The sequence below is a fragment of the Netta rufina genome (assembly GCF_964035555.1).
Source record: "Netta rufina genome assembly, chromosome: 3".
Classification (NCBI taxonomy): Eukaryota; Metazoa; Chordata; class Aves; order Anseriformes; family Anatidae; genus Netta; species Netta rufina.
In genome coordinates this window covers 62,811,651-62,839,483 of record NC_140125.1, presented here as the reverse complement: position 1 = coordinate 62,839,483, position 27,833 = coordinate 62,811,651, and the positions used below count along the sequence as shown (strand labels likewise).

Genomic DNA, 27,833 nt, shown 5'->3' with positions numbered 1-27,833 from the left:
GCGCAACCCGCAGACATGGTTAGCATGCAGTAGCCAGCCTAATGCAGCACTCGGCACGGCAGCCTGCGCCTTTGCTGATTCACCTCACAGCTCCTGCTCCTTTCAAGTGCCACACAAAGGGGAGAGCTCCGCGCTGTCTTCCAAATGAAGATAGGATGCCTCAAGCTGCTGATAAGCTTCGCCCTGTTTTAGAGACGCACGGTTACAGATCTGCCAGGGACACAGAATTCTTCCTTCTGTATAAACACTGGGACTTCAGCACGGGTGTGACTTGCAGAGAGAGGCAATTTCCACCATGAATTTGTTAGGATTTTCATACGTGACTGAGTACTGTGTAAATGCATGCCTGTTTTGCCTGCTTTTTGCAATGTTTTAGACCCTGTGAGTTTATATTTTAATTAGAGCTGGCAATTGGGACCTTTTTTTTTTTTTTTGGCAGAAAAAGCTAAACAAGTCTGGAGGAAAGGACAGTGGGTGGGAAGAAAAAAAGCAAAAAATTGGGAATTACAGGTACTTCCTCTGCCTTAGTCACTGTTAATGGCAAAGGGAACAATAATTTCACTCATATCGAGGAAATAAATGCTGAAGAAGAAACAAACCGATGTGCAGCTAGACAGAGGTGCCATTGAGAGCTCTCTGTGTGCGCTGCTCAGCTCGTGTCAGTCTCAAGAGCCCTTTCAGCGGCTGCTGCTCATTCGTCTCATCCTCGCTGAAAGAAAGCAGAGTTTTCAGACAGCAGCATGCCTCTGCTGGGCCCCTACCACTGGTGATGCAAAATAGTTTGAAGGCAATAAACTCTTTAAAAATGAGAATCTGTTAAAGGGAATCTTTTGCGTTTCATAGCATTGTGTGTGTCTGTTAAAACACTTGTTAACCAGCTTTGTCTCTAGGAGACAGAAAAATCCCCCAGCCATGCTTGCCAGCCAAGATTCAAGCAATTGTTATTCTTCAGCTACTGATCAAGGTTATAAGTCTGTTGAACTGAATTCAATACAGAAGAGAAAACACATTCAGTTGGGCTCTACTTTCATTAAGGAGTGGGCAAATTGTTTCCAGTTGGGAAAAGAATAAAACAAAAACCCAGACCATCCCCTCTGGAAGGAGAAAAACAGTTTCTCCTGAAAAGAAGGGGCAGAGAAACATTCACAGAGGTGGGATTTCTCTGTTGCTCAGAGCTGGGCACCCTTCAAGTTGGAGTCAGGGAACACAGCTCCTGGCAGGACTCTGGAGGGCAGGAATTTCGTAGGTTTAACAGAATAAAATCCATCTGTCTCTGTAATCTGTGTGCTTTTTGACTTTCTGCACCTTAGAGTTGTCTTTTTAAATACAAATATCACCGCATACCGAAACACATCGGGGAGCAGCAGTGCCTAACATTTATGTACTGGTTAGGTTGGAGATACAGCAGCCAGTGGCACAAGATACTTAAACAACTTTGACATTTAAGTGACCCGATCACAACTATGCATTTCTGATTAATAAAGAATGGGCTGCCGGGGCTTTTACAGCTTTCTTTTCCATCTCTGTAATTGCTCAGGTGCCTTTAATGCTGTAATAAAGTCTAGCTTTAAAGTTAAATTCTAGCTTTCTCGCTCCCGCAGTGACTGCCCTTCAGGTAATGACGATACTCGTGCCATCGCTCTGGCCTTTCAATCACTGATGCGAATGAAACTTGGCTTGGCTGGTTGTGGCTTTTGTCGGGCACCAAGCTGTGTGCCCGGAGGCTTTTCTGGGGCCAGGAGCATCATGCTAAAAGGCATGTGTGTTAGCTAATGACACCCTGCCTCCGCCAGCCTAAAAACACGAGGTGTGCAGCTGGAGAGTGCGCTCAAAGGATGAAAAGAAAGTTAAACAAATGCCTGGGTTTCCTGGCATCTCTCTGCTGATAGTGGCCGCGTTAGGGCTCGGGGTGAAGGGTGTGCTGGAGGAGGCGATCACGTTTCGCTGGGTTAGTTTGCATTGCCCGGGAGATGGGCGGTTTCCCTTCTCAAGGCTTAGAGCAGCGACTCCCTTTCTGGGAAATGAACCGCTGGGGGTTAATGCCACTAGAAAATGGGGGTCCAGCTGCAATCGCTCACAGCCACACAGGTGAGTTCGGGTTTCTTGTTATAAAATATAGTCTTACCAAACCAGGGGTTGTTTTTGTTTTTTTAAGGTTGAACGGGTTTGATAACAGCCTCTTGGCAGTGTCCCATCTGCCAGCATGAGACACCGATCAAATCCCAGTTTTGGTGCCTTGCTTGTACCTACTAACGAGCTGCAAACTCAGTGTAGCCACAGACAAATGACTTCGTTTCTAACACTTGCTGGTTATCTGTTTGGCATGAAGTTGATGGAAAATGCTCTACCAGTTGCACGGGTGAAATATGGGTGCCATTTCTTTTAAAGCCCTTTTGGCTTCTTCTGAGTTTCTATTTTTAAATTACATGATTTACCGAAGTAACAAAGGCAAGAGTGAACTGCGTCTGCCCTCTCTCAAAAAACATTCATCTGCTGTGGAGGAGAGACCACAGCAATTAGCAGCTGGCAAAGCAGTGCTCTCAGCAGCTGCTGGGTTATTAAGTGGGGTTTGTGGTTTTCCCAAGCACAAAACAAGATGGGATTTTGCCACTGCTGGCTGTGAAAAAGAATGCCACACATTCTTAAGGTTACGGAGCCTACTGAAGACGTAATTTATATGGGATGCTTTCAGAGAAGTGAGTGTTTGGCAGCTAAGGTAGTGAAGCCCAGAAAGGAAAGGGATTTGTCCCAAGCCACTCGGAAAGCCTGTGCCAAAGTCAGATGTAAATCTCCAGTCAACCAGATGAACTTCTTTCCATCTAGCCTTTTCTTTTCCTTTTGTAGTCACTTGGCAAATAAATATCTAGGCTGATGTTTTTACACACCACGTCTATTTTAAGCAGGATTTAATTGTTTACAGAATTCTGCATTTAGTATAACTTACTGCAGTACCCTGAGGCTTACATAGGGACACGTTTCTTGTTCTGAGGAGTTAAAAGTTAATAATAAGCACGAAATAGCGAGAGCCTAAAATCAGTAAGCTAAGGAAGATGAAGGCAATGGACCGGGCTATGAGAGACCCTGGCTCTTTAGCTTTGCCCCTGATGTGTCGGGTGATGTTGGATAAACCCCATCACCTCCCTTATGGACATCTCCTCCACAGCACAGGTTTTCTCTGTCTAGATTCTTGATGTTTTGAGCAGAGGACTCAATTTTTTATCAAGTTAATGAAGGATTTATGCCAGGGAAGTTCAGTCCAAAGAACCTACAGATTGATCTTAAGTTGATCTGCGAGAGGAAGCAGACGGGTTATCCAAACCACCCAAGGCTAGGTTTTCTGACCTCTGTATTTTTTCATTGGCTCTTTCACAAGGACCTGGAAAACCACTCACGTCGGCACGCTGACTGTTGAGCAAGAAGCAAAGGCGCTGCAAGGTGAGTGACCTGCAGCAGTAGTTCTTCAGCTCCTGCTGCTGATGCTCAGCACCGTGAATAGCTGCTGCAGGCCCAGCTTGGCGGGGTGGCTTTGGAGCTGGGCTGTCCCTCTGCGTTCCCAGGAGGTTTCCTGCTGCCTCTTCTCCTGCAGCAGAGCGCTGGAATAGATGCACCACGGTAGGGTGGGAGCGGAGCTTCCATAAATTTCAGAGCAGGCTGAACAAACACCTGTCAGCAAGAGTTATAAGCATGACAAAGCCTTCTTAGGGGAACTGGTGAATCGGTGCTGCTCAGCCTGTGGACCTCAGTAAGGAAGCAGTGGGTAGTCCACGAAACAAGCACAAAGGATCAGCAACAGTAAAACTTCCTTATACCACCAAACAAAGAAAATAAAGGGAAAGTGAAATTACAAAACGAGAATCTGAAGTTAAGTTTCGTTATTTGTTTGGTCATTTACAGAAATCATCGTGCCAATGCTTTTATTCCTTTTCTCAAAATGCAGAGCTGATTGCTGTTTTAAAAGAAAAGGGCTGAGATTATGTTTTGTTTATATATATATACATTTATATATAAACCCTACATATATAAAAGCTCCAGAGGATGACCTCTCAAGATTGCTACCAAATCTGCTTTATTATGATCCGATACTCTGTGTTCCTCTACTACTGTTTTCTGCTTTATTTTACACTATTTATAATTCTTTCCTTATCAAAAAAAAAAAAAAAAAAAAAAAAAAAGACAAGGTTAAGCCATAGGTGCACCAGAAAGCTCCCATTAGCAATGTTTGTATCAGAAAAAGGAATTGACTTTCCATCTCTCAGCCCACAAGGCTGGTTGTGTCCGCCTGCGCGAGCGCTAGACCCGCAGTGCCCAGACCCATCCTTTCTGCTCTTTCTCACCCTTCCATTTCCATTTCCACTAATGCAGCACCTTCGACCTGTGATGTGCCTGCTTGCTCCGAGCTGCCTGCCCCCTGTGTACCTTTAACAGTGTGGATGCTTTCCCCTCTTCCTTCTTTCTGAGTAGGTGGTTTTTGCATTTTCATACTTTTTCCCCCAATTCTCCTCTACACAGAGATACCTTTTCTGCTTTTAACGTCATTAAAGTAGCAGAGCCGACAGAAATCTAGATGAACTCATTCTCTGAATGCTCTTCAGTGGATGCATTACTCCACGCACATTAGCCAACCTTCCGTAGACCTCGCTGAAGGATGGAAAGGATTATTGGGTATGTTCAGCAGCAGTGGCGTTACCAAACGCTTTACTCAATGAATTCTGTTCCTCACTCCTGGAGCTGCTGGAGCACTCGGCTTGCTCTGTCTGCTCGGCAGAGCTTGTGGGCAGGCTTGAGGCAGAACTGAACCTACGTCCATATCCGAGGGAAACAAGGTGTGCGAGAGGTCTTCTGGTCACCTGTGTCTCACCAGGGGTGTCCAAGTCACATCCAGGACACACATTTTGTATGTGAAGAGGAGATAGATGTGAAGAGGGGGGATTAGCTGCTCCAGTTCCCGGCAGGGAGCAGAAGCAGCCCAGGAATTTGTTTTCATTCTCATCCCTGCTACATCAGGCAGAAGTCAGCAGAGCACGTCAAGGTATCTCTAGCCTTCATCTTTTGTCCAAGCTGGGGTGTGTGTATGTGCACGGGGAGTTTGAGTTAAATCTAACCTCAAATTCCTGCTCCTCTTGCCACATTCATCTTCTTGAGCACTTGGAGTTAATGATCTGACACTGTAGTGTCTCCTTTACAACTTCCAATAGAAGCTTTTCTATTTTTGGTGGTGGTCTTTATTTCCTTTGTGCCAAACAGATTCCCCTATGACCCATTTGTTGCTTTCTTGAACATTTGACTCATTTAAGGGCCAGATTTCTAGGTGCCAGCCTCTGTTGCTGTATTTCTCAATAGCTCTGCAGCAATTCCACCCATCCCATCATTTGCCTAGCTGGAATTTGCCCACTGCTCAAGACCTGCTCAAGATTTTTGTCGAGGCCTTGACCACTGCAGTCCCTGGGCAGGGAGACCCAGCCTATCTGCAACTTCTGGCCTCACTCATTCAGCGGGGGGCTCAGGACTGGTGCACCTCCAGCCACTCTGAAGGTGCCTGTAAGCACGGGCTAGTGGGTGACACCAGGCTTTTGGCATCAGGAAAGACAGGCACGGTTCTTATGGTCATTAGCAAAAACCACACTGGTCTTCCATGGAATAATAAAATTCACTCTTCCCTCTGCAGTGCCTGTGCACATCTAAAAATCCCAGAAAAAGGCCTTTGAGGCTTTCCTTCTGCAAGAAATCCATTCAGGAGGACAGCTTGTTTGTGAGTATTGACGTGTATGAATGCTTGCACTTGCTCGTGTGAACGCTTTGTTTCCTGGCCCGTGCTTTATCGAATAGCAGGGTCGGCAGCATCTTCACCCTTTGCTACTCAGCCCCTTCGAGGCTAATACACATATTACTTGCCTAGGAATCGTTACAGGCATAGTGCTCATACCTCAGAGAGCTTGATTTAAACATCTGCTTGAGCTCTAATTGCAGATGTAGAGGATAGAAATAGCTCCTTAATGAAGTCACCAGTCTGCCAAATATATTTAAAAGCATATGTCTGATAGGATACAAGCCAAACGGTATTCCTGTTACTCCTTTATACCTACAGCATAAAAGAGTAGTCTGGTAACAAGTCGTGGTGAGAACATCTTTTCAGCATCCTTCCCAGTGAACTGGCTGTATGGCCATTCCTCAGCTCCTCCAGGAAGTCCCCAGCTCTAATGGTGCAAATTATGGTGCTCTAAATCTGCAGCTACAGCACCGGCAGGGGGTTCCCAAACGCTGGGGCAGCCATAGGTGGGTGCATTTTCTCTCAGTAGATGGGACGAGGCCATGAAGATCTAAAATATGGATCTGAAGGCTTCTCAGATTCCCCTCCTGATGTTTCCCAGCCATTCTGCCTCCCGTGGATGGATGTACTTCTTGCTCGTACGCAGGGGCATCCCTTCGCAAAAGAAAAGCTCCAGAGCTAGGGCAGGGGAAGACTCACATTGAAAAAAAACTATTATTATTTATATATATATATATATAAAATCTATAAATTCTGGGAATAAAGTTGTGCATTTCTTAAACGATAAGAAATTGAAAACAAAGCAACAACAAAACAGCAGTGCAGCAGTACAGGACTTAAAATACTGCATAAATTTACTGAGACAAAAAGAAAACAATTTGCATCCTGGTAGTCAATTTATTCTGGGATACTTGGCTCCTATGCATAAATCTGAAAGTTAAATGGGATTTGGTGATGCCTACTATTTGCAAAATGGATGGTGCTACATGGAGTGTGCCCTGGTGATGGAGCACTCATCTGAACTCAGCCAGGGATGCTCAGGAGGCCCTCGGTAAGAACAGGCACATCTACCTGCAGGGAGCACCGCCTGACAGAACAATTAGGCTTCAGCCTAATTGACAAGAGCCTACTTTAACAGCAAATAGTTTTCGTATGATAGCCTCAGAAGGTACAAGTTATTAGAGGTAGGAGAAGATTTGCTTTTTATTTTTTCCCTTTTTCCCCCCTTCCTTATTAATTGCTTAGTCAGTTTAAATTGCTTCAACTCCTGGCTGCATTTCACCTTGAACACGCTTCCCGTTCTCTTCAGCCAAGAGGAAGCATCTCTGATCTTGTGCTTCTTTTATACAGCACTTCCTTCCTCCCCCGAAGAGAAAGATGAGCTGGGCATTCCTGCGTGACCTGCTGAGTGGAGTGAATAAATATTCAACGGGAATCGGAAGAATCTGGGTAGCAGTTGTGTTCATATTCCGCTTGCTGGTTTATGTTGCAGCTGCAGAAAACATCTGGAAATACGAACACGATGAATTTGAATGCAACATCAAGCAGCCTGGCTGTGAAAATGTTTGCTTTGACCATTTTTTCCCTGTCTCTCATGTCAGGCTCTGGGCTTTGCAGTTAATCCTGGTCTCCACTCCCTCGCTCTTGGTTGTTTTCCATGTTGCTTATCGAGAGAACAGAGAAAAAAAGCACAACCAGACACTTTACAAAAGCCCAGGTGAGATCGATGGTGGGTTGCTGTGCACTTACCTCATCAGTCTTGTTTTAAAAACAGGATTTGAAATAGTTTTTCTCATTCTGTTTTACAAATTGTACAACGGATTCAAAATACCACATCTCGTCAAATGCGACGTGAGACCGTGTCCTAATACTGTTGACTGCTATATCTCCAAGCCGACTGAGAAGATGATTTTCCTCTACTTTCTGGTGGCAACTTCATGTCTGTGCATTGTATTAAATTTAAGTGAACTGAGTTACCTCCTTTGCAAATACTCCGTGAAGCGTTATCTGAAGAGGTACACCAAGGAACATCGAGGCTCAGCAAGCGGCTGCCACAAATCGGGAACCATCAGTCACAGGAGAGCAGCAGCTGCAAGACCAACCCATGACAGCCCCCTGTCCTTGCCTCTGAATGAACAAGATGGACGGGAGAATATCTCCCCACTGACTTGAAAGGTCGGACAACACCTTCCTGTTACACCTGCTGTATCTCGTGAATCGCCCTGTTCCCATCAGTGCTTCACAGAAGCGAAAGGAGAGTTATCTAGGAAGTATTTTTCCTCTATTAGTTCCCTCCCTCTGTTATACAAGCAAATAAATCCACTTGCATTATGTATGTCATGCATAGAATTACCTAGATCTGTTCATGTTGAAGAGGCCTGAAAATTCCACGGGGTTTTGATATCTACGCAAATGTTTAAGATAAATCACACTGAAACAACTGCTCGAACACCTGTGTTTTGCATATTACATGGAATTGCTTTGGTACAAGCAAAAAGGGGATTTTTATATCCAGAGATGGAAGAACCTGGAATTAAGATACCATTATTATTAGAGAACCTGCAATTAAGACATTGGACAGTGAGGGGGTTTAGAGCGTTTCCCAGGTAGGTGGATCTGATAAATGTTGAGGTAGTGACCAGAAGGTGTTGGCATACAACAGCTACTCGTGTCTCAAAGTGGGCTGGATCATCCCAAGCCCATCCCAGCTGTCCTCCTATGAAGCATTTCAAAAAAACGAAAAAATAATAAGGGGTAAATACATCTAGCTACGCCAATGGCGATAAAGGCAGAGCAGGTTATTTAGCTATTTGTGGAACACCTCCTCCTGTAGGTACTTGAGCCCTTTGCAGTCTGTAGGACCTTTATCAGCAGAACACATCCCATAAGAAAAGGTCCTTGCTCACACAGGCATTGCATCCTGGCGCGTGGATTTAACTCCTGGTCACCCACACCGAGCAGCACCCCAGCCACCACACACCTCATCTGCCTGGTGGTTGCAGTGGGTGAAGAAAAAAAATCTTCCACAGTTCTCTAGGATCCAAGCAGAGAAATGTAGACTCTGCAATGCAGCAAAATGTGGGCCAGCGGTCCTAGCATTCAGTAGCCCCAAACCTGGTCCCTTTGGTAGGGCTGAAAACACCACTGCTCCTTCAGCAGATATGTGCTGTTGAAGAAGATGTGCAATGTAAAGACACTCGCAGCCTCCCATGGAAACTCAGTAGACAATAATGACTTACTGCCCCCCAAATTTCAGAACGTCTCTTGAACGCTACACATCTCCGCTCTTTGTTACGGTTGTAACATGGGCTAACAGGAAAGGGACAGAAATGAGTCTTCTTTTGAACTCAAGGTTCGGAGATGATAGAAATCATTCCTAAAAAGACTTATTTCAGGCTAGCATTCTCCTTCCTTTGCCGTGATCAAAGACCTGACATCAGTGCTGAGTCTGATCAAAACACACGCTTTTAGAGAAAAAGCTGCCTGCAATAAGCGGAGCTGCCAGGATGTTGCACCGATTTCATTCCAGGATACAGGAGGAAACAGTAGTGAAAGCACGTTAACTGTTTTTTCTCTCCAGAAACTCCAGCTGTGGTTACAAAGCATTACTTTTATGAGTACTGGGGCAGCAATTACACAATTAACTTTAGGAAATATTGAAAAAATTATGTACTTTTGACCATGATTTTCAAGCTCATGCGAGTTGGCTTTTTTTTTTTCTTTTTTTTTTTTCTTTCTATAAACCTGATTTTATAAGAGGTGAAAATACACTGCCTCTGCTGATCTTGCAACAGCAGCATGTCAGATACGACTAGCTTGCCAGCTTGCGGCCAGTTAAAGTTTTACATCTCGCACGGTGCGGTAGCAGCGTGTCTGTCGAGACAACGTGCTTTACAGCTCCAAACGTCTTCTGTTGAGTCTCTACATAGGCAGAGTGGCTCAGGAGAGGGATGCAATTACAATGTCTTTTACAACTACTGCACAAACCCCATCAAGCACTGCGTGAAGCAAAACCATTGCTGGTCTGCTCCGTGTAACGGTACTGCCACCCTTTCAGTAACTGAGAAAGGAAACCAAAATTATCTCGTCCTTCTTGTACCCTAATGCATCATCTCTTAAGACAATGGAACACTATCAAAATGAAAAATGCTGCCATAAAGACTATTTTGCAATTATCGAGGACAGATTTGAAGATAGCACGTTAATGAAAAAGCTCTTTATTTTTTAAAGCAGGGTTTATTTGAGAGCAAAAGAAGCAAATGCAGCTTAGCTAACAGGTTTCTGATTAAATTTGTCATAGCTGCTCTCTAATATAAAAAATATGTTAAGTCAGGGCTTGAAGGGCTTCAGAGCATCCCTCCAAACTCTGCAGCTGGCCAGAACTTCCTGCTTGGACCAAAAATTTTCATGTGATACAAGAACTTTTTAAAATGCGTATACAAGTTTTTATTTCTCGCTAATTTCTATCCTCAACAATCATGAAATAATAAATTATATTCCAGATGACAGTGTTTCAAGTCTTGGAAGACATTTCAGGTTTGATACAACTAGAAATCATTTCTCATGTAAACCACTTTATTCTGACAAGGTATTACAGACTAGCTGCATAAGCCCTGACTCCCTGGTAGCAAACACCCAAGTGGCTTTTGCATCAAGCTGCAAAATTAGGAGTATTTAGCAGAGCCATTAAGGTAAAGGAAATGAGCATCACACAAGGCAGCTCTGTCAGATTTTACTTAACACGAGAGCAGGAACTCCTCTACTTTCCAAAGCCTTGCTCTTGTCCAACATTTGGTCTTTTACTGGTTTCTTTCCTACCCCAGCCCCTTCCCCACCCTATCACCTTTACATTCCTCTCTAGGTTAAATCTTCCTCATCCACCCTGCTCTGAAGTCACTCATGCTTGTGTTTTTGGTTCAAATGAGTTTGTAGACTCGAAGCCTAAACTCAAATGGCTTTTTTTTCCCCCTCATATATCAAACTTCCATGCTACCCAGACAAAAATACCTTTTTTTTTTCTTTTTTTTTCCATTCTAATGCTGTATTTCTCTTTTTAAAAGCTAAAAGAACTGTCTTCTTTAACACACAGTAACTGGTAGGAAGCTGACCTCAGCCCTTACTGTAATGGAAAAATACCACAATCCCTCCATACACATCCACACAGAAATATTTACCTCATGCCTTTTTTTAAAACTTCTCCGCAAACATTGAAAAGTTCCAAACCTTTTATAAACCCTCATGTCCTTTAAAACCCAAGAAATCTTGTCTTTTGAGAGATAAGTTTTAAAAAAGTAATAGAGGAAAAAAACACTTCCCTATGTGCTGGTAGTTTCAGCACCCGCAGCCTCCTCGCGCCCTGCAGCTCCCCTGGGGCCTGGTGCCCGTGCAGGTGGGACCCCGGCCCGGGGGCTCCGGTGGCACAGAACCCAAATGCAGGAGTATGGCCACCTGCTTCTCCTTACCTGAGCTGAAATCTGCTTTTGGTGTTTCTTAAAAGCTTCTCTCCCTGACCTCGTAACAGCTGTGGGCAGGACGTGCCTCCAGAACGTCAATGTCGGCCATCCCAAAACAAGTGAGGACCTGCACTGCGCTCGATTAGGGCTCAGACAGTGTAAGAATTTCTTTTTAGGAACACAGTTAACCACAAGAGAGGCTAAAGGAGAGAGCAAGAGGGGTAAGGAGAGAGAAACAGGTGGGAGAAGAATGGCGGGAGAGGGAGAAGCAGCAAGAGACAGGGATGGAGCGGGGAGGAGAGAGATGCTGAGGTAGAGAGGAGGCAAGGGGGAAGCAGGGAGAGCTCTGGGCACCCCACAGGCTGAGGAGGCATCAATGGGGTTGGCCTCGGCCACCCCGAGAGCCCTGTCCTGTCCCACAGGCACAGGTAAGGCCCGTGGGGTACTGTGGGGCTGCCAGCACGCTCGAGCAGGAGGCGTGATACATCACTCACGGGGAAAGGCCTAGATGCAAGCACCAGAGAAATTTATTTCATCAGCAACTTTTGCAGGTGGCTTTAGCAAACTACAGTACCCTCTGCAGTCTGTGACATCTCATACCAAACCCTCCTTTCTGTCTCTATTAAAATTATATATATATATATATATATTAAAAAAAGGAAAAAAATACCATACTAGATTGCCTGTTGGACAGGCTGTCAGTACCTGTCTAACAGGGAATGTGCCACGAAGCTGGCTATGCTGGTCCTCAGAAGTGTGGATTATTGGGCTAAGAGAACATTAAAAATTTACTTCTCAGAAATTCAGGTCCTACATTCAGATCAGAATTTATTTCTTGGATGTTTACGACATTGGATTTTTTTTCCTTTTTTTTGTTTTTTTTTTGTTCTGTTTTATAGCATCGTAGTGTAACACTATGTACCTAAATAGTTTTATGCTATTCTCAGTCTAAAAAGTGCAAATGGTGCAGTAACTCTAACTGGGAACGTTACGGTTGGAAGTATTTTACTTACAGAACACAAAAAGGGATTAACATCTAAAAAATTAACAACTGTGAGGTCTGTCGACAGCGCCCAGCCAACTGCCTGACAGCAGTGGGTCTCACGAGAGGCTCCGGGATCCCTCTCCGGAGGTGCTCTGCCCTCTCCTCCTGCAGATCCTCTCCTCTCCACACCCAGCTGCTGCCATCCAGCAGGAGCCCGCTCCTGAAGTCCAAGTACCTACAACCATCTCTCCTAGAGAGAAAACCCAAGCATTTGTTTCGCCTCTATCGTTCTCAGATGGCACTTCTGATTTACTGACTTGTTGGAGCCAGCAGGTCAGTCACTCAGGAGGGACTGAAAGTTGCAGCAGCAAACGGGCCCTGCTCGAAAGGAAGCCTGTGCTTTGTGGGAAGGCGAGCAAGTTAGCACCGACAAACAGGAGCTACTCCCGAGGCTGAAACGCTGCCGCCTTTCTGCTTTCAGAGGTAATTTTCACTCTCCAAACAAGTCACTTCGTGTTGTCGGAGGAATGTGCCCTCTGAACTGGTATGCAAGTCAGCTGTCAAGGATTCCAGGTGAATAGCTTACAAGCAACGAAGCGTAGCATTTAATGCAAAGCGTTACACGGCAAGACAAGTTGATAGAAAAAAAAAAGCAAGCCGATCTCTCCCAAGATAAAGACTATTTTATATTACTGAAGGTAGGTCACATCCAGTAACGAGAATAATCCAACAAAAAATTTTTGGTACCGCACAATCCAGCTGGCTTGTCCCACGGGAGTTAAGCATAATCCTGTCCTAAAAACACCACGGCAGATTCCTGGATACCGACAGCTCCCACTACCGCCTTCGCTCTCTGGGTTACTCAGCCAACTGGACGCCTGTCGTTTCGGTCAGCAGCAAACAGAGAAATCACTCCAAACCCGGGTGCTTGCTACGCGCAGCGCTGCTTCTGGGGCTCCTTCCAGTGTGGGAAACACCGAGGTGGCAGAAGGGCTGCCGAGCGCAGCCAGCGAGAGGAAAAGGAGTGCAGGGAGAGCCCGTGCCATCGATAGAGCACAAGCACCTCGGTTATCTGTAAGATCACAATCTCACTTCCCTTTCAGAAAGTGCCTCGTTTATTCAGTTTGTAACGGTATGGCATAAGGACTCATGTATTTTATAGATAGATAGATACCAAAGTGGTATTATCAAAATAAACCATCTGTTTTATAAACCCACTATTTACAGAAACGGTTTCTGAAGGTTTTTTTCTTCTTTCTTTTTTTCTTTTTTTTTAACAAAAATTAAACTATACACCAATCTAAGTTACAGAAACAAAAATAACCTTTATAAGATCACATGTATAAAACAAGAAATGAAATGTGATTTTATTTAAGGCAATACTGGGCTACTTCACAAATCACCACCTCAAATATATACACTGCTCCACACTACTAATTTTCTATCACATTCACAACGGATTCTTTAATACCAAATATTGTTTTAAATCTCCAATGTAGCAAACTATTTTTATTCACATTTCCATTTTTATTATGGAATCATAAATGCTTTGTATCCAATTAAAAGCAATGAAAAATGTAGCTATAAGAAAACTATTATATTTATGAGTTAACTACATATGAGTATCATCCATAGATACTGGATGTTAAATTTACAAAAATGAGTGTGTCAGTACGTTTAACCTATGAAATGTTATCTTATCCAGCTCCTCTCCTGTAAAGAAATGTTTTATGCAAAATAAACTGGATATGGCAGACTTACCTAGCTTTAGTTCAAAAGGTCTTAATTTAAAATGATTAAAGGACAGTTTTAAAAACTTGATCACTTAGTTACAAATTAAAATTCCGAATATAAATGTGTCATTTAATAGTTTAGACTTACAGACTGCTGGTGGCAGCAAATGATTTACAATAATAAATATATACAAAAAAAATGTATCTACAAATAAAGAGTACTGTTATACATGAGCAGTGACCTGGTGAAAGATACCAATCACAGACAATTCACAAAGATTTAGTTCATGGAAAGGACAATTTGATAGAAAGTTGAGGTTTTGATCAAGTATTTACAAAGCTGAAGCAATTATTCTGTTCTTCAAGTCCCATAGGGATAAAAACAAATAAGAAATTTACATGACTGATGCCATGTTTTTTGCTAGATTAGATCACTTCAAAATAAAAAGAGCTCCACAGTTACTAGCATGCTTGATGGCTTCCTATTCAAAATAAACTTTATTACAGATCACGGATAAACACACTAGGTTTTCAGTTTTGATTCCCCTTCCTCGTTACCCATAGCAGTTTCTTTTGCAGCTGTAACGTCTGGATTATTCTCCCAGCGTCCATCAAGTTTTCTCAAGCTGACGGTAGGTCTCATTTCCTGAAGCTGCTTCAACACGCGCTCAGTGCAGTCTTTAAGAGCCTTGTCCAAAACGATTTTTACATTTTCACTACACTGAAGCTGGGATGGATTGGCAAACTGTACAAGGGTTTCAGTTTCCGAACACGACCAAGTGACATTATTACTTGCTAGGGAGGAGGTCTTCTCGGTAGATTTCCGTAAGTTTGAATGAGATCCTTTTTTGGTTCCGCCGCCATGGTAGTCTCTTTCAGTGTTTTTCTTTTGCTTCACAGCAGACTCTTCCAGGAACTTGAGGAAGGAAACTTCAAAACCCATAGGCTTAAATGAACTCCAGTCGAAAGCTGCAGGTTGCTCTTCAGCTGTTTGAATAGCGACTGCAGTCTCTTCCTCCCTGTGCGTGCTACTCACTTCGACTGGCGGTACTTCCTCTGTTTTTTCGACTCTCCTCCTCTTACTCTGAGACACATTTTTCTCTTTGCTTGCTCTTTTTAAGTTGTTTGATTTTTGCTTCTCTGCCGGGCAGGAGTTGGTCTCCTGCGAGTCACTATTTACACTGGAAGAGATTTTTGCTTGGTTTTCAGCACTTGAACAATCCTCATTAATCAGTTTAGTAATGAAGAGTTCTGTCAGTTCGTCCACCTCGTCCTTCTCACCTTTTTCACTTTCATTTTGTGGTAACGTAGATGTGCTTGAATCATTATTGCTTGCTAACGGAGCCGGTTCTGCCTCTTTCACATCGCTTTTTTTATCAGTCTCCTCTTGCTCACACGGTGTTTCCTTTACTGGTGACACAGGGTGCTTTTTAGATACAATAAGAAGATTTCTGTGCTGCGAAGTAAATGCCTTGGACAATTTGTGACATTTATAATGCCGTATGATGTTACTTTCACTCGTAACCACAGACGAACATCCCTTAATCATACATGGGTACTGAGTTAGAAACCTGCTCGTACATTCCGATAAGGCATCGTTCCTCGCCTTTATTGAATACACGTGCTTGCCACGTTTCAGTGAATACGCCTTATTTTCTTGAATTTGCATTCCTTTGGAGTTTTTGTTTTCTAAGTTAATGTTTTTCTTTCGTTTTGTTTTCACCGACAGCCTGCTACTTTCTTTCCCCGATCTGTTTTTCAACCCTCTCTGTTTGGACTTCAATGGTTTCTCCTGATTTGCTTTGCTGGAGATGTTTTCCTGACCTGGCGTCAGCCTCCTGGGTCTTATGAGGTGGTCTTTATGCCTGTCATTATGTTTATTAAAAATATGCCGGAGGAGGTTAGATCTAGTAGCATAAATACGGTCACAACCTTCGCAGTCACACTTGAACACGCCATCATCTTCTACCTTGTTTGGCCTTATCTTAACACCATGTTCTGTCTCAAGATGCACGATGTAGTTAAAATACGCTGTAAAGGAGGACTTGCATTGAGACTGATCACAAGAAAACCTTCCCACCTCTGGAGCCGCTTTCATGCTTCTGATTTCCTCGGGGGTCATGTTATGAAGCTTCATGTAATGCTGTATCAAGCTGGGCACCTCCTGGAATATTCGAGAGCAGTCGTTCACCTCACACCTGAATTCCCTGACGGCGGGTTTGGTTTCAGCCTCTTCCCGGTCCTCCTTGCCCAGCTCATTCTCCTCCTCCACCTCAGCAGAGAAGGCAGGAAGGTCTGACTTGTGCACAGCTTGGTAATGAAGGATCAGGTTTTGCTGAATCGTAAACGCCGCGAAGCAGCCCTGATGGACGCATCGGTACGGTCTGTAGGGGCTGTATCTGGTAGGAAACTCCAGAGATTTTGCTACGGGCTTCCGACGTTTCCTCTCCTCTTTTTCCTTCCTGTGTCTCCTCGCTTTGCGCACTTTTGACTGTGCCTGGGAATTACCAAAAGCAGCTGCGTTAGGCTGCTCAGGCTGAACGGAAACCACCTGGGGAGGTTTTTCCAGTCTTTCGGGAATACTTTTTTCTGGTAGTAATTTTTCTAAGACCTTCACAGGCTCTACAGCTTCCTTTATCTGAGCTTCTTTCACCAAGGGAGCCGGAGTTTTGTTTTCTATTATTAGTGTCTGCACATTTTTTATTTCAACAGGGCGCGGGGCTGCGTTTGCGGTTTCATTTTGAGATCTTCTGCCATAAGGCCTTTTAATTTTTAATTTGACCATCTCCTCTGTTGTAAAGTGATGTACAAGCTGGCAGTGTGCTCGGAGGTTAGAGTTTCTTGTGAATGTTTTTGGACAGCTAGCGACAACACATTTAAAAGGAGCGTACTTCAGTTGATGCTTCTTAATTTCGAGTATCATTTCTGCAGTGTACTGATGAACCTTGCCATAGTGTTTAAATAACGCATCTTTTGTCATAGCACTATAGTTGCAGCCTTGGTCCTGACATACAAAGGGCTTATTAACTTTATCACTGAAGTGAATGTGAGTTGTCTCTGAGGCTGTCTGGACCAGGGGTTTACTTTCAGTTGATACAACAGGAACTGCTGGTGCTAGTGTATCTGCTGGAGGACACTGGGAAACACTCTCAGAGACCTGGATGGATGAATCATTTTCTAGTTTCAGTTTCTGCAAGCCCTCCAAGATTTCCAGTATTTGAGTATCATCTTTCTGAGATGTTTCAGACTGAGCAGAGTTGCTCTTTGCAGCAGTGGCATTGCCTGCATGCACTGCAAACTGTGCGTGAGTGGGCAGCATTACATTATTGGAAGAGTTTCCTGAAGAAGCCTGTGCGTTACTTCCTTGCGAGTTCTGCCCCGAAGCAGTGCCAGCATCCTGAAATTCTGTTTTCACCTCGAGTATCTGTGAGTTCATGGCAGTTTTAATTATTTCGAGGGTTTTTTCAAAATTCTGAATAACGTTGTCTTCTGAAATTTGTTCCTCCGAATTTGTCTGCGTACACGAATTTACAGCCACCATTTGGGAATCCCCATTTTCAGTTTTTACTGTTAATGGGGTATGAGTCTCGAGATTTGTTTTGAAGTTCTCTTTGATACTGGCCATGAATAACTGATTGTCAGCGTTACCGAGTTTCTGTGTGAGATTTTCCACCACTGCTTGAGAGTCACAATTTGCCAGCAAGTTGGACTGAAAATTATCTCCCTGTATTTGCACATTTCCATCAGTGCTTTTGGTTAGAAGTCCCATCGCTGTGATATTATTTACTGCTACTTTCTGTGCTGTGTTAGGTGCAAGCAAGGGTGTAGTTGCTTTTCTCTTCCTCTTTGAAGCACTGGTTCCCTTCTTATTTGAGTTACTCGATCCTGAATTATTGGGACTATTTATAACCGTAACTCGTGAAGTGTTCCCTGCAAAGGTTTGTGCTGCTGCAACAGCATTAGGAAGCGAGCTAGAACATAAGCCATTTTCAATTGTCTTTAGCATTAAGTCATCTGTTGCAAAACCAGGCAAACTCTTGCACTCATTTATTGAAGGTATTTTGGCATTGAGGGTCCTGTTTTGGTCTGTTAGCAGGGTGCTGGGGTTGCAGACTGTCTGCAACAGAGGTGACGCGGTTGAATTGGGGAGAACAGCTGCATTTATTTGTGTTGTACCAGTGACACAACTTGTGGTCACTACATGTGGAAGTACTTCTGTGTTATCAAACGTACTTGAGATGCCTGCAGTTTCCAAGGCTTGTTTTATGATTTGATTCCCTTCCTCATTTCCACCGGTATTAAAGTTAGTCACGTTGGCCCGCGGAAACATCGTCTGCAATAAGGCTGTGGAACGATTTTCAGCTGCAAGCAACTGCAGGAAGGATGGGTCCTTAAAACACGACTCTGGATTGAAGGCTGACTCCTGGGGCTGCTGCAAGCTTAACGAATTTGAGGAAAGAATCATACTGGCAAGCAAAGACTGTCCATTAGCCTGCAGAGCTTCCGCAGAGATTTCTGACCCTTCCAGAGGCTTACAGTAAGACCTTTTGGATAAGTGACCACCAAGTGATCTAGGATTAGTAAAAACTCTGAAGCACCTACTACAGATAAATTTGCCGTCCCTAATTATTGCTGGCCATTTTGCCCGCTTGTTATGTTTTGGCTTCCTTTCTTTCCCATTTGGGCCCCGGCCACGGTCCTTTTTTACCTTGTCTGAGGTTGGATGTTGAGAACCAGTTTCATTAAAGTTATTTTCATTGCTCACTCGCAAGGGAAACATTTGATCAACAGTTTCTTCTTTTGGGAAAGCAGAACTAGTGTTCCCTTCTAGCTGAGACGGAAAGTTACTTGAACTATTTTCCAGTTGTGAGAAGACTGAAGTTGGGGCAGTCTCTGCTGGTGAAGGAAAGAGAGACATAGAACCATTTTCTGCGGGCAAAGGAAGAAAAGGATCTGAACCACCGTCAATATTCAGAGGCATGACTGTTTTTGCCAGATCTTCCAACTGGGAAGGTAAAGTTGCACCCGACAGATTTTCCATTTGCGAACACAAAACACTTTCAGGCTCACTTTTAATACGAGTAGACAAACTTGGATTCATCACACTCTCCACTACAGGCAGCATAGGATTAGCCAGATTTTCTAAGTGGGTTGGGAACAGCGGGCTGGAGACATGCTGCACTTGACTGGAACAGGTGGGATTCACATTGGTTTTGTTCTGCGCAGTGAAAGCAGCACCACTGGGATTGCCTGCTTGCGGTGGCATCAGATAGACGATCTTCCCATCATTTGCCACGGTTGGTAAATTGCTGGACTTCCGTGGTTTCTTGTTTTTACGCTGCATTTTAAAAGCAGCGTACTGATCGGGGTGTGCTGCCTTCATATGCTTGCCAATGCTCTGCGATGAGTTGTATGTTCGAGTGCACCCCTCGACCTGACAATTGAATTTCTGAACTGGGGCTGCTGGTGAGGCAGCTGGAACTAACGAGCTATTTATGTTAGGCTGCGATGGAATGAACGTAATACTTTCTAAAGTTTTTAGAGGCAGGTTATACAGATTAGCTGCAGCTTTAATACTGTCTTCAATTTCAAGCTTGGAAATGGGTACGCTGTTTCGGTACCCTGCCTGATTCTGCACGCTGAAGGGATTTACAATGCTCACTTGCCTTTCTAAGCTTTTGGATTCAAGGGCTTCTGGTTTTAGTGTGTCTGCACTCACAGGAATATTTTGACTATTTTGGGACTGACTGAGACAATTCTCTTCTTTTCTCTCCTGGAAAACTGGAAGACAAGAATCAACTGGTGAGCACAACTGCTGGGCTCCAGGTTTAGTGGTATCTGCTTTACTGGTAGCAGCAGCCAATTTACCTCTTTTTACAAAGTTTTCTCGGACCTTCTGGTTAACAGCAGGCACCTTAACACTGCCTGCTGGAGCTGCTACTTCTGTCTTCACCGAACCTGCAGCAGACTGCTCTGGACCAGCAGTTGGCAAGGAATCACTCTGCCGCAGAGCGCCTGCAGGTGCGCTTACGCTTCCATTCCCCACGGGTTCTGCTTTGATTGGATTCCAGATGTTGTTTTCTCCTTCAGTAAAACCACTGCGGTTGTCAGCCGGAGCAGATGTCAACTCCTCTTTAACAGCAACTCCAACAGTACTTTCATTAGCATTACAAGGTTGACCAAGATCAGATGGATTAGTCTGGCCTTCGGGCTGCTGCACTTTTTCAGGCTGCTTGTTGTGATCTTCAACGTGCTTTTCCAGTTCGTTCTGGGAACGGTACACTTTTCCACAGCCTGTGAATTTGCAGGTATAGGTATTATAGTGTTGTGCTTCGTGATCATACAGTAAATAGGCTTCAGAAAAAACTCTGCCACATTTAGGAAACATACACTTGGCTCTGAAGACTTGATGCTCCTTCCTGTGAGTCAGCAGCTCAGCGTAACTGTTGAAACCAGCCTTACATTTCATCTGTATGCAGATGTAAGGCTTGCTGCCACAGTGCATTTGCAAATGATCATTCAGGTGAGTAACACTTACAAAATGTCGCCTACAGTACTGGCAAATCACTTTTTTGCTTTGCATTTCAAGAAAACGCTTAGCCTCCTCATTATCTTTATGCCCCTTTGCATGTGCTATTAGGTTTTTAAAATACTTAAAGCCTTTTTTGCAAAACGTTACAGGGCAAGTGAATTCATTAACAGGTAGTGGCTTTTGAACTGGCACTATCTCTGGTACATAAGGTTTATCTTTGTCATCGTTTTCATCATCGGAGCCGTCATTATCATTGAACACAATGAAGTCTGTTGAATAGAGACTGTTCTTTTTAATGGGTCGCTGCTCCTGTTTGGATACAGAATCAGTTTTCTGATTCTCATTGGCAGTTGCTACTTTTGGAGGCCTTCCCAACCTTCTCAGTGGTTTCATAGCAGCCAGTCTCTCTTTGCTGGATTTTTTAACATGCAAAGTTACATGGGGAACAAAGTTTTCTTTAGAATTAAAATTTTGGGCACAAATAGGGCAACTGTAAATTCCATCTTTATAATGTTTCTGCGCATGCCGAACTATTCTATGACCTAGGAATTCTTTGTCGCATAACACACAATACTGCATATAAGCTTGCCAATTCCTAAATCTAGCTGATATGAAACCCCTCTCTCTGAGTTTTTTAATTTCTCTCTTTTTCTGCTTTTCGTCTCTGATACCCTTAAGAAGGCTTGTAGCGTCATCAAAAGTGCCAGCAAGCCCATTCACAGAAGTTTCTTTAGTCTCTTCTTGGCAATCCTCAACCTTCTCATAAACTTCGCTGTCGTTAAGTTCATCTATTGATGACACGATCGACGCCTCCTCTCCCATCAGTGCCAGACACTGACGCTTTAGAGTTTTCCAGTCCCAGAATTCGGGATCAAAAGGCCACTGAGTTTTCAGTACAAGTAAGAGCTCACAGCGCAAGGAATTTGGTATTGGAAGATTCTCTTCATCGTACTTCTGGTCAGGCTGATTATAAAGCATTTCAACAGCATAATATGCATCCACAGTGGGTTCGAGAAGAAATTCGCTCAGCTGACAAGCACGTTTAACCTCCAAATCATCTGGAAGCAGACAGGAGATAGTCTTGCAAATAGATATCTTGACATCCGCATTTTCACTGGATTCCAAGCGCAAGGCTTTCACGCACAGCTCAATGCAGGTTGCAAGTCCAGCACCATCAATCTGTAAAGCAAGATTAAACTTAGTAAGTCAGCTTATCATAACCCTTCTTATATTTGTAAGTAAAAGGTATCATTATTTAATCCTCAGTGTCAGGAAAATACACTTATAGAATACTTTTTACTTTAAGAAACATGGTGGTTTATCTTTAGATGCTATTCTTTTAAGTTATGTCATTTGTCTTCATGCTGCTAAAAACCGTGGAAGTTTTCATACAACTAAAATACTCATCAATTTTATGCTCTGCCTAGTTTGATGACTTTTGGCTTGCATGGTAGGGGTGTTCAGTTTATATTAGAGAGCAATACTGAGACTTTTCCGTAACATAAAACCTGCCAGTTGTGTTATAGTTATTTGAGATAAGCTTCTATGGAGCACTAAGTTAACACTAGGTAGAATTAAATGATTAAAAGTGCTACAGCTACAGGATGAGAAGCACATCATTTTCAAAAAGCTCTGTAATTTGGAAATCCTTTAAGGTGTAAGGGTTTATTTTTGTTTTTAAAGATTATACCACTTCAAAATCAACTGACTATAATTGAACACAAGGGCTCATTCCAACCGAAAGTAGTAAGTACAGGTAAATGTTCCATCACTTAAGTGTTTCAAAGCTCATGTAGATAGCCCTTTATCATTTATGCCCTCCAGCAAAGAAAATTACATTTATGTTCACTTTACACTTCCTCTATGCTGCCATATGCATAGATGCATAGAGAGGCCACAGTGTACATGAGAATAAAGTCAAGCAAATTTATGAATGCATATGTCTTCTACACATACGGCTTCTACACATATGGCTTCAAATTTCAGCCATCAGTAAAATAACCTACAGTTCACTAGGGAAAAATCAGTATTGCATGGAGCAGACAGCTCTTAATATCACAAGCCTTTGCAAAAATCATCTCCCCCCCTCTGATTTAGTTCAGGTCTTGAGGAAAAATCATCTTTAAGATTAGAAGCCCATGATGAGCCATGCCAGAGCACTGCAAAAAGAAAAAAGCAACTTTCATACTTAAACTATATGACTTACAGAAATCCTCCAACTAAAAACTTTTGGAAGAGTTAAACTTAGCTATAAACCTGAAATAATGCAACTACTGATAAGAAACTAGGAAAATGAGATAAAAAGGTAACTGAGATATATGAACTGAGTTTTTAATGCAACACTGGATCTAAGTCCACAAAAGGTAAGTACTGCATTTATCAAAACGAACTGTATTCTTTGTGGCTTTGTCTTTTGTGGGATTGACTTTTTTTTCCCTCTTTCAACGATTTTCTTATATATTAATACAGAGCCTTCATTTAGTCTCCATCTTTTAAAATATTTGAAATATGGAAAATAATGAAGGGGAATATTAGGACCTGGCAAAAAAAAATACCGGATATAGACAATTGCAGAAGTCTACAACTTCACCTTTACATTTTATTTCATCTCAGTTGTGGCATCCAGATCTTTTGTTTATCCTTTTTTTTTTTTTCATTCCACTGGAACGAAGAGTTCTAATGATTTAAAATGAATCAACTTAGAGTTTACCTACGCAAGGAGGTTGCTATGGTCTTTCCTAAAACCAATTATGATTGCTCCACAGCTGATTCTATACAAAGAGACTGCATGTCTAAAAGCAGCTATCATTAATTTTCCTGCTTACAGTTCCATTTAAAGTCCCATCAAAATATTCTTTCAGGATTGTCCTTACCTCTGAATTAATTACTTTAATCAGGAAGAAAATGTGATAAACAGTCTTAGTTAACACAGAAAGTTGACGACATCTCTCTAGATACACTTGAATAGAAGGCTCTACCCTTTGCTGCAGTTTACTCCAGAAAAGAGTCAGTTCCCTAGAACAAGAGAACAATATTTCAAGGCCAGCAACACAACCACTAATCTGATCAGAAGAAATGCAAGGTTGAGAACAGTATCTATTTTGTGTTTGGGAAAATAATAATATGAATTTATTCACACCTTATCATATAGAGAAAAGCTTTTATACTCACATGATTAATATTTAACTTTCAAAACTATCACAATGGCTCAATTCCAGAAGAACAGATCAGAAGAAAAGCAGTAATGCCACATATTATGCTACAGAATTTGCAAACTCACGATGTTGTCTTGAAAAACATCTTGCAAAGTAGTTTATTCTTTACTAACTGGAATTTTATGCTTCTGTATTCTTAGTAATAACTAATAGCTATAAGAGGATGGCTTTTCTCTGTGGTACCAACATTTTTCTTGATCTGCTCTGCTTTTAGAGCTGAATTTTACTCTGTTTTAGTGAGAAATTAGTCAGAAAAGACAAACAGTAATACTGTAGCTACATTAACGCACTACTTCACCCCTGACATTAAACATTTCCTAAATAACAGGTCCTCCTTAGGTGCAAACAGCAAGGAGTGCTTAGTATCCTACAGAATGGTGTAACCCACAAATATTTATTATTATCTGTTAATGCAAAATCCTGCATGAACAGGTGCTCTGCTGCTGCTGCACAAGGAAAAGAGGTGCACAAACAGAGCACAGCAAATCCTTCAGGAACTGTACAGGTTTGGAAGCACAACCACGCTGCGAGCAGATGGGAGCTCAGACTAGCAGCTCCAGTATCTGCCAAAAAAGGCCAGTTATTTGTTCCCACATCACTGAAAGCAAGCCCTAAACAATAAATATTTTAATCTAGCTGCTTACTCCAGTTATAGAGTGAACAGCACCTCCTTTTCCAGAAGTTTGACAGAGGAAGAAATATTGTGTTATGAAATAAGGACAGAAGGGAAAAGTATTTATGCGTTAAATTCATCATAATGCTGACTAGCTGCCTGCAGATATTAAATTCCTCATTTCTACAACACAAGATTATTGTCAAGAAAAATGATTAGTCAGCTACTAGTATTTGTTAATGCCTCCTCACACAGTACAGCCTTCAACCTCCCATAATGGAAGCTAATCTGATCAAAATCTTTTTTTTTTTTTAGTCTAATTTTTTTAATCATAGACTGGTTTGGATCGTAAGCGACCTTAAAGGTTGTTTAATTCCAACTCCCTTGGCATGGGCAGGGACACCTCCCACCAGCCCAGGTTGCCCAAAGCCCCATCCAGCCTGGCCTTGAGCAACTCCAGGGATGGGGCATCCACAGCTTCTCTGGGCAGCCTGTGCCAGGGCCTCACCACCCTCTGAGTAAAAAAATTTCTCCCTAACATCTAATCTAAACCTACCCTCTTTTAGTTTAAAACCATTACTCCTTGTCATATCTTTCCACTCTCTGACAGAGTCCCTCAACACTCTCCTGTGGGCCCCCTTCAGGTATTGTAAAGTTGCTCTAAGCTGCCCTGAAGCCTTCTCCTCTCCAAGCTTTTTTTTTCTTTTTTTTTTTTTTTTAATTCAAACTTTCCAACAGCATTATCTCGTTCCTGTTTAGCTCAGATTTTATCAAATAAAGAATGTTAACCTATGGCTTAAGCATCAGTTCTATCTTCGCAAAATATTTTTTGTTGTTGCACTAGACATAAAACAATATCCAAACTCACCAGGCACAGTACATCTCTCCTTGCTGCAGTTGGCGAGACAAAAATGCTGCACATAAAATTAGAGCACTTTTTTCATCTCCATCAGATTCTAGGTTACAGATCATTTCTAGAGCATCTTTGCAATCTACTTCTGCAATCTGGGAGGAAAGAAAACAAGACCAAGACTAAGCAAGTGGTTTCATTTACAGACATACATGAAGCTAAACCTTTACAAAAAGACAATTTAGAACTTAGTGGGTAGTTAAATATCAAACTGAGATACATTTGAAAGCAAATCAGAATGTTTCTAGACAGCATCAAAATTCATCATGCTAAGAGAAAAACTTTTTTTTTCCTGAATTGAATACAAACTTGTTTCTCAAAGACATCAGTCTTATGTCTAATGTCCCAGTTACTTAAACTTTTTGAAGTACAGCATTAGTTTTTCGTACATACTACATGCATATGGTAAGCGGAATAATAAACAGATTTAGAACATTAAATCGCAGCCTAACACAAAAAGACTACTATTACCTGAAGTTCTAACCCAGTCACTGATGTTACTACTGTTTGAATACAGCAGGTGGTCGATAAATGAAGTTTAACGTGAGCATTCCAGTATTTTTTAAAAACCAAAGACTAAAAGAAAAGGGAAGCTACACAGCAAGGAGCAGATCAAGTGAATGCTTTCCTACAGGAATACTGCAGTCTGCGCCATGTAATTTAAGCCACAATGTAAGCACTTAGTTTCATAGCACAACAAAGCAAAAACCAGTCACTCAGTAGTACTAGGCAATTGCATCAATAATGAATCAGCATCGTTGTTGTAACTACTACTGTCTATTTTGATTCTCAGCAGACTGATTTGATTACATCAATTAGCACATCTGGCAGGACATGCTGGTATTTATTCTTCGATGTTGGCAGCTGAAATTAAACTTGGCCATTCCAACAGCACTACCGAAAGTCTCTTTTGAGTAATCAGAAGAAATCCCAAAGCAAGAAACAAAAGCCCCAACCCAAATAACAAGATACTTTAGTACTTTGGATAGGGTGACAGCCCAGCTTGGTTCGGCATGATGGTTATCTAGCTATTTCCCCAGCAATTAAGCTACCATTCTGAAGAGTACAGCAACTCATTTTTTTCCTCTAAATTGACACTGTAAATCTGCTAATAACCCTTCACTGAACTTAGGCTTAAGAATCTCAAATTCATCTTCTAAAGAAAACTGTTTCTCTCAAAACCTCAGAGAGGATGGATAAACATAATTGTCGTACCAACTCAGATCGAAGGTCTGCTTCACTCAGCACCCTCTCTCAGACAGAGACTCTCAGTTAAAAGCTTAGGGAAGAACACATGAAGCTGGTTTTAAAAATAAAAGGATTTTTTTTTTCTGATACGTTTTTCCAGCCTCTCTGGATTTATATGGACCCAGCTTCCAGCAATAGTCTGTACAGATCAAGCCACTAAGTCTGTCAGTCTAAGCACTTCAACGTCCTGCAGATTACAATTCTCCACATTTTTTAGCAATTTAAGATGAAAATGATTGCAAATGCAACTTTTCTGCCTATTCCGAATTGATATCAAAAGCTCCATAACGTTTCCGAGTGATCTGTGCTTTTTGTATTTACCTTGAATTTCCATTTTCTCCTACCATTCTCAGGCTATGGAAGGGCTACGAGCCCTTTCAGTTCAGAAGCCCACCTTGACACATTAATAGTGTACCTGCCTTCTGTTTGTAATACATCAACTTCCCAAAACAATTAGTAATACTACAAACAGTGCTGCCACTGAAGCTTCAAAGCTAAGCAAGCCAAGCTAAGCAAGCCAAGAAATACCTGCATTAGGTTATCTGGGATACCTCAGTTCTAACTCTTCTGTGTGCTAAGAAACACGGGATTCACGATTCATTCACTGACTGAGCCCAGTCTGCTTTGGGAGCGTGGCAGGGCTGAGTAATGAAGGAAGCATGTTTGCAGGGTCACACATTCCAAGTTTAGCACGCTAACACAAGCACAGTCCTGTCACAGCCTCTCCTACGGAGTTCCTGCTGGGATCACTGAGCCTGTTCTGAAATGGCCCCCTGCAGCCAGAGGTGGGAGTGTAAGACCGATCCTACCTCCGTCAGAAGAACATGCCCAGGGAGATGCTGTCATCTTAGAATTTAGTCTATATCTCGGGTAGGAAGCTCTTCCAACTCTAATCATTGCATAATTTTCATCCCTTTAAGACCAATTTCAACATGCTTAATACTTATTACGAACATAAAAGATGATAGAGACAAAAAACAGCAAAGAGATGCAGACAGACAAAAAACCCCGACAACTGAAGTTAGTTTTCCTTTATTTTCCTTTAAGAAGGAAAAAAAAAAAAAAAAAAAGCTCCAGTAAAATATTGGGGTTGAGTGAGAAATGGAGATGTCACCTGAAAGAACGCAGAATAGCAAAGCTGTCATCTCTTTTTTGACTTTTGCATTTAAAAATGAGAAGAATTTTGTATTTCGAACCAGATCAAATATCTGATTTCACCTGCAATTTCACCTCCTATTAGAAGTAAATTGTGATTTCCTGACATGGGTCAAAACCATTCAATTCAGAGGAAGAATGTACAGTAGCACCTAAACGGCTCCATTCTACGTGCTAGATATTATGCAGAAAGTTACAGTTAAATCAGTAAGAGTAGAAAAA

The 27,833-nt window shown here is 42.4% G+C and overlaps 2 protein-coding genes across 4 annotated transcripts in view; one reads left to right on the top strand and one right to left on the bottom strand.

Annotated features, from left to right (window-relative positions):
• Positions 1 to 7,144: 7,144 nt before the first annotated feature.
• Positions 7,145 to 7,939, top strand: GJB7 (gap junction protein beta 7; the record flags this gene model as incomplete). The annotated part of the gene is made up of 1 exon (XM_084284432.1): positions 7,145 to 7,939. One exon carries the CDS (start codon positions 7,145 to 7,147, stop codon positions 7,937 to 7,939), a length of 795 nt encoding a protein of 264 aa, XP_084140558.1.
• A 4,931-nt stretch (positions 7,940 to 12,870) lies between these two features.
• ZNF292 (zinc finger protein 292) overlaps positions 12,871 to 27,833 on the bottom strand; it is a 57,511-nt gene continuing 42,548 nt past the window's right edge. The window contains exons 6-9 of one of the 3 annotated variants that reach the window (XM_084285157.1): positions 25,167 to 25,303; positions 23,344 to 23,485; positions 19,807 to 21,649; positions 12,871 to 19,719 (exon numbers count right to left, since the gene is read on the bottom strand). In XM_084285157.1, coding sequence (XP_084141283.1) covers positions 14,462 to 19,719; positions 19,807 to 21,649; positions 23,344 to 23,485; positions 25,167 to 25,303 — 7,380 coding nt within the window. In that variant the 3' untranslated portion in view covers positions 12,871 to 14,461. Of the gene's footprint in view, positions 21,650 to 23,343; positions 23,486 to 25,166; positions 25,304 to 27,833 lie in introns of all 3 variants that reach the window. The other 2 variants (XM_084285156.1, XM_084285158.1) reach the window with 2 other exon arrangements.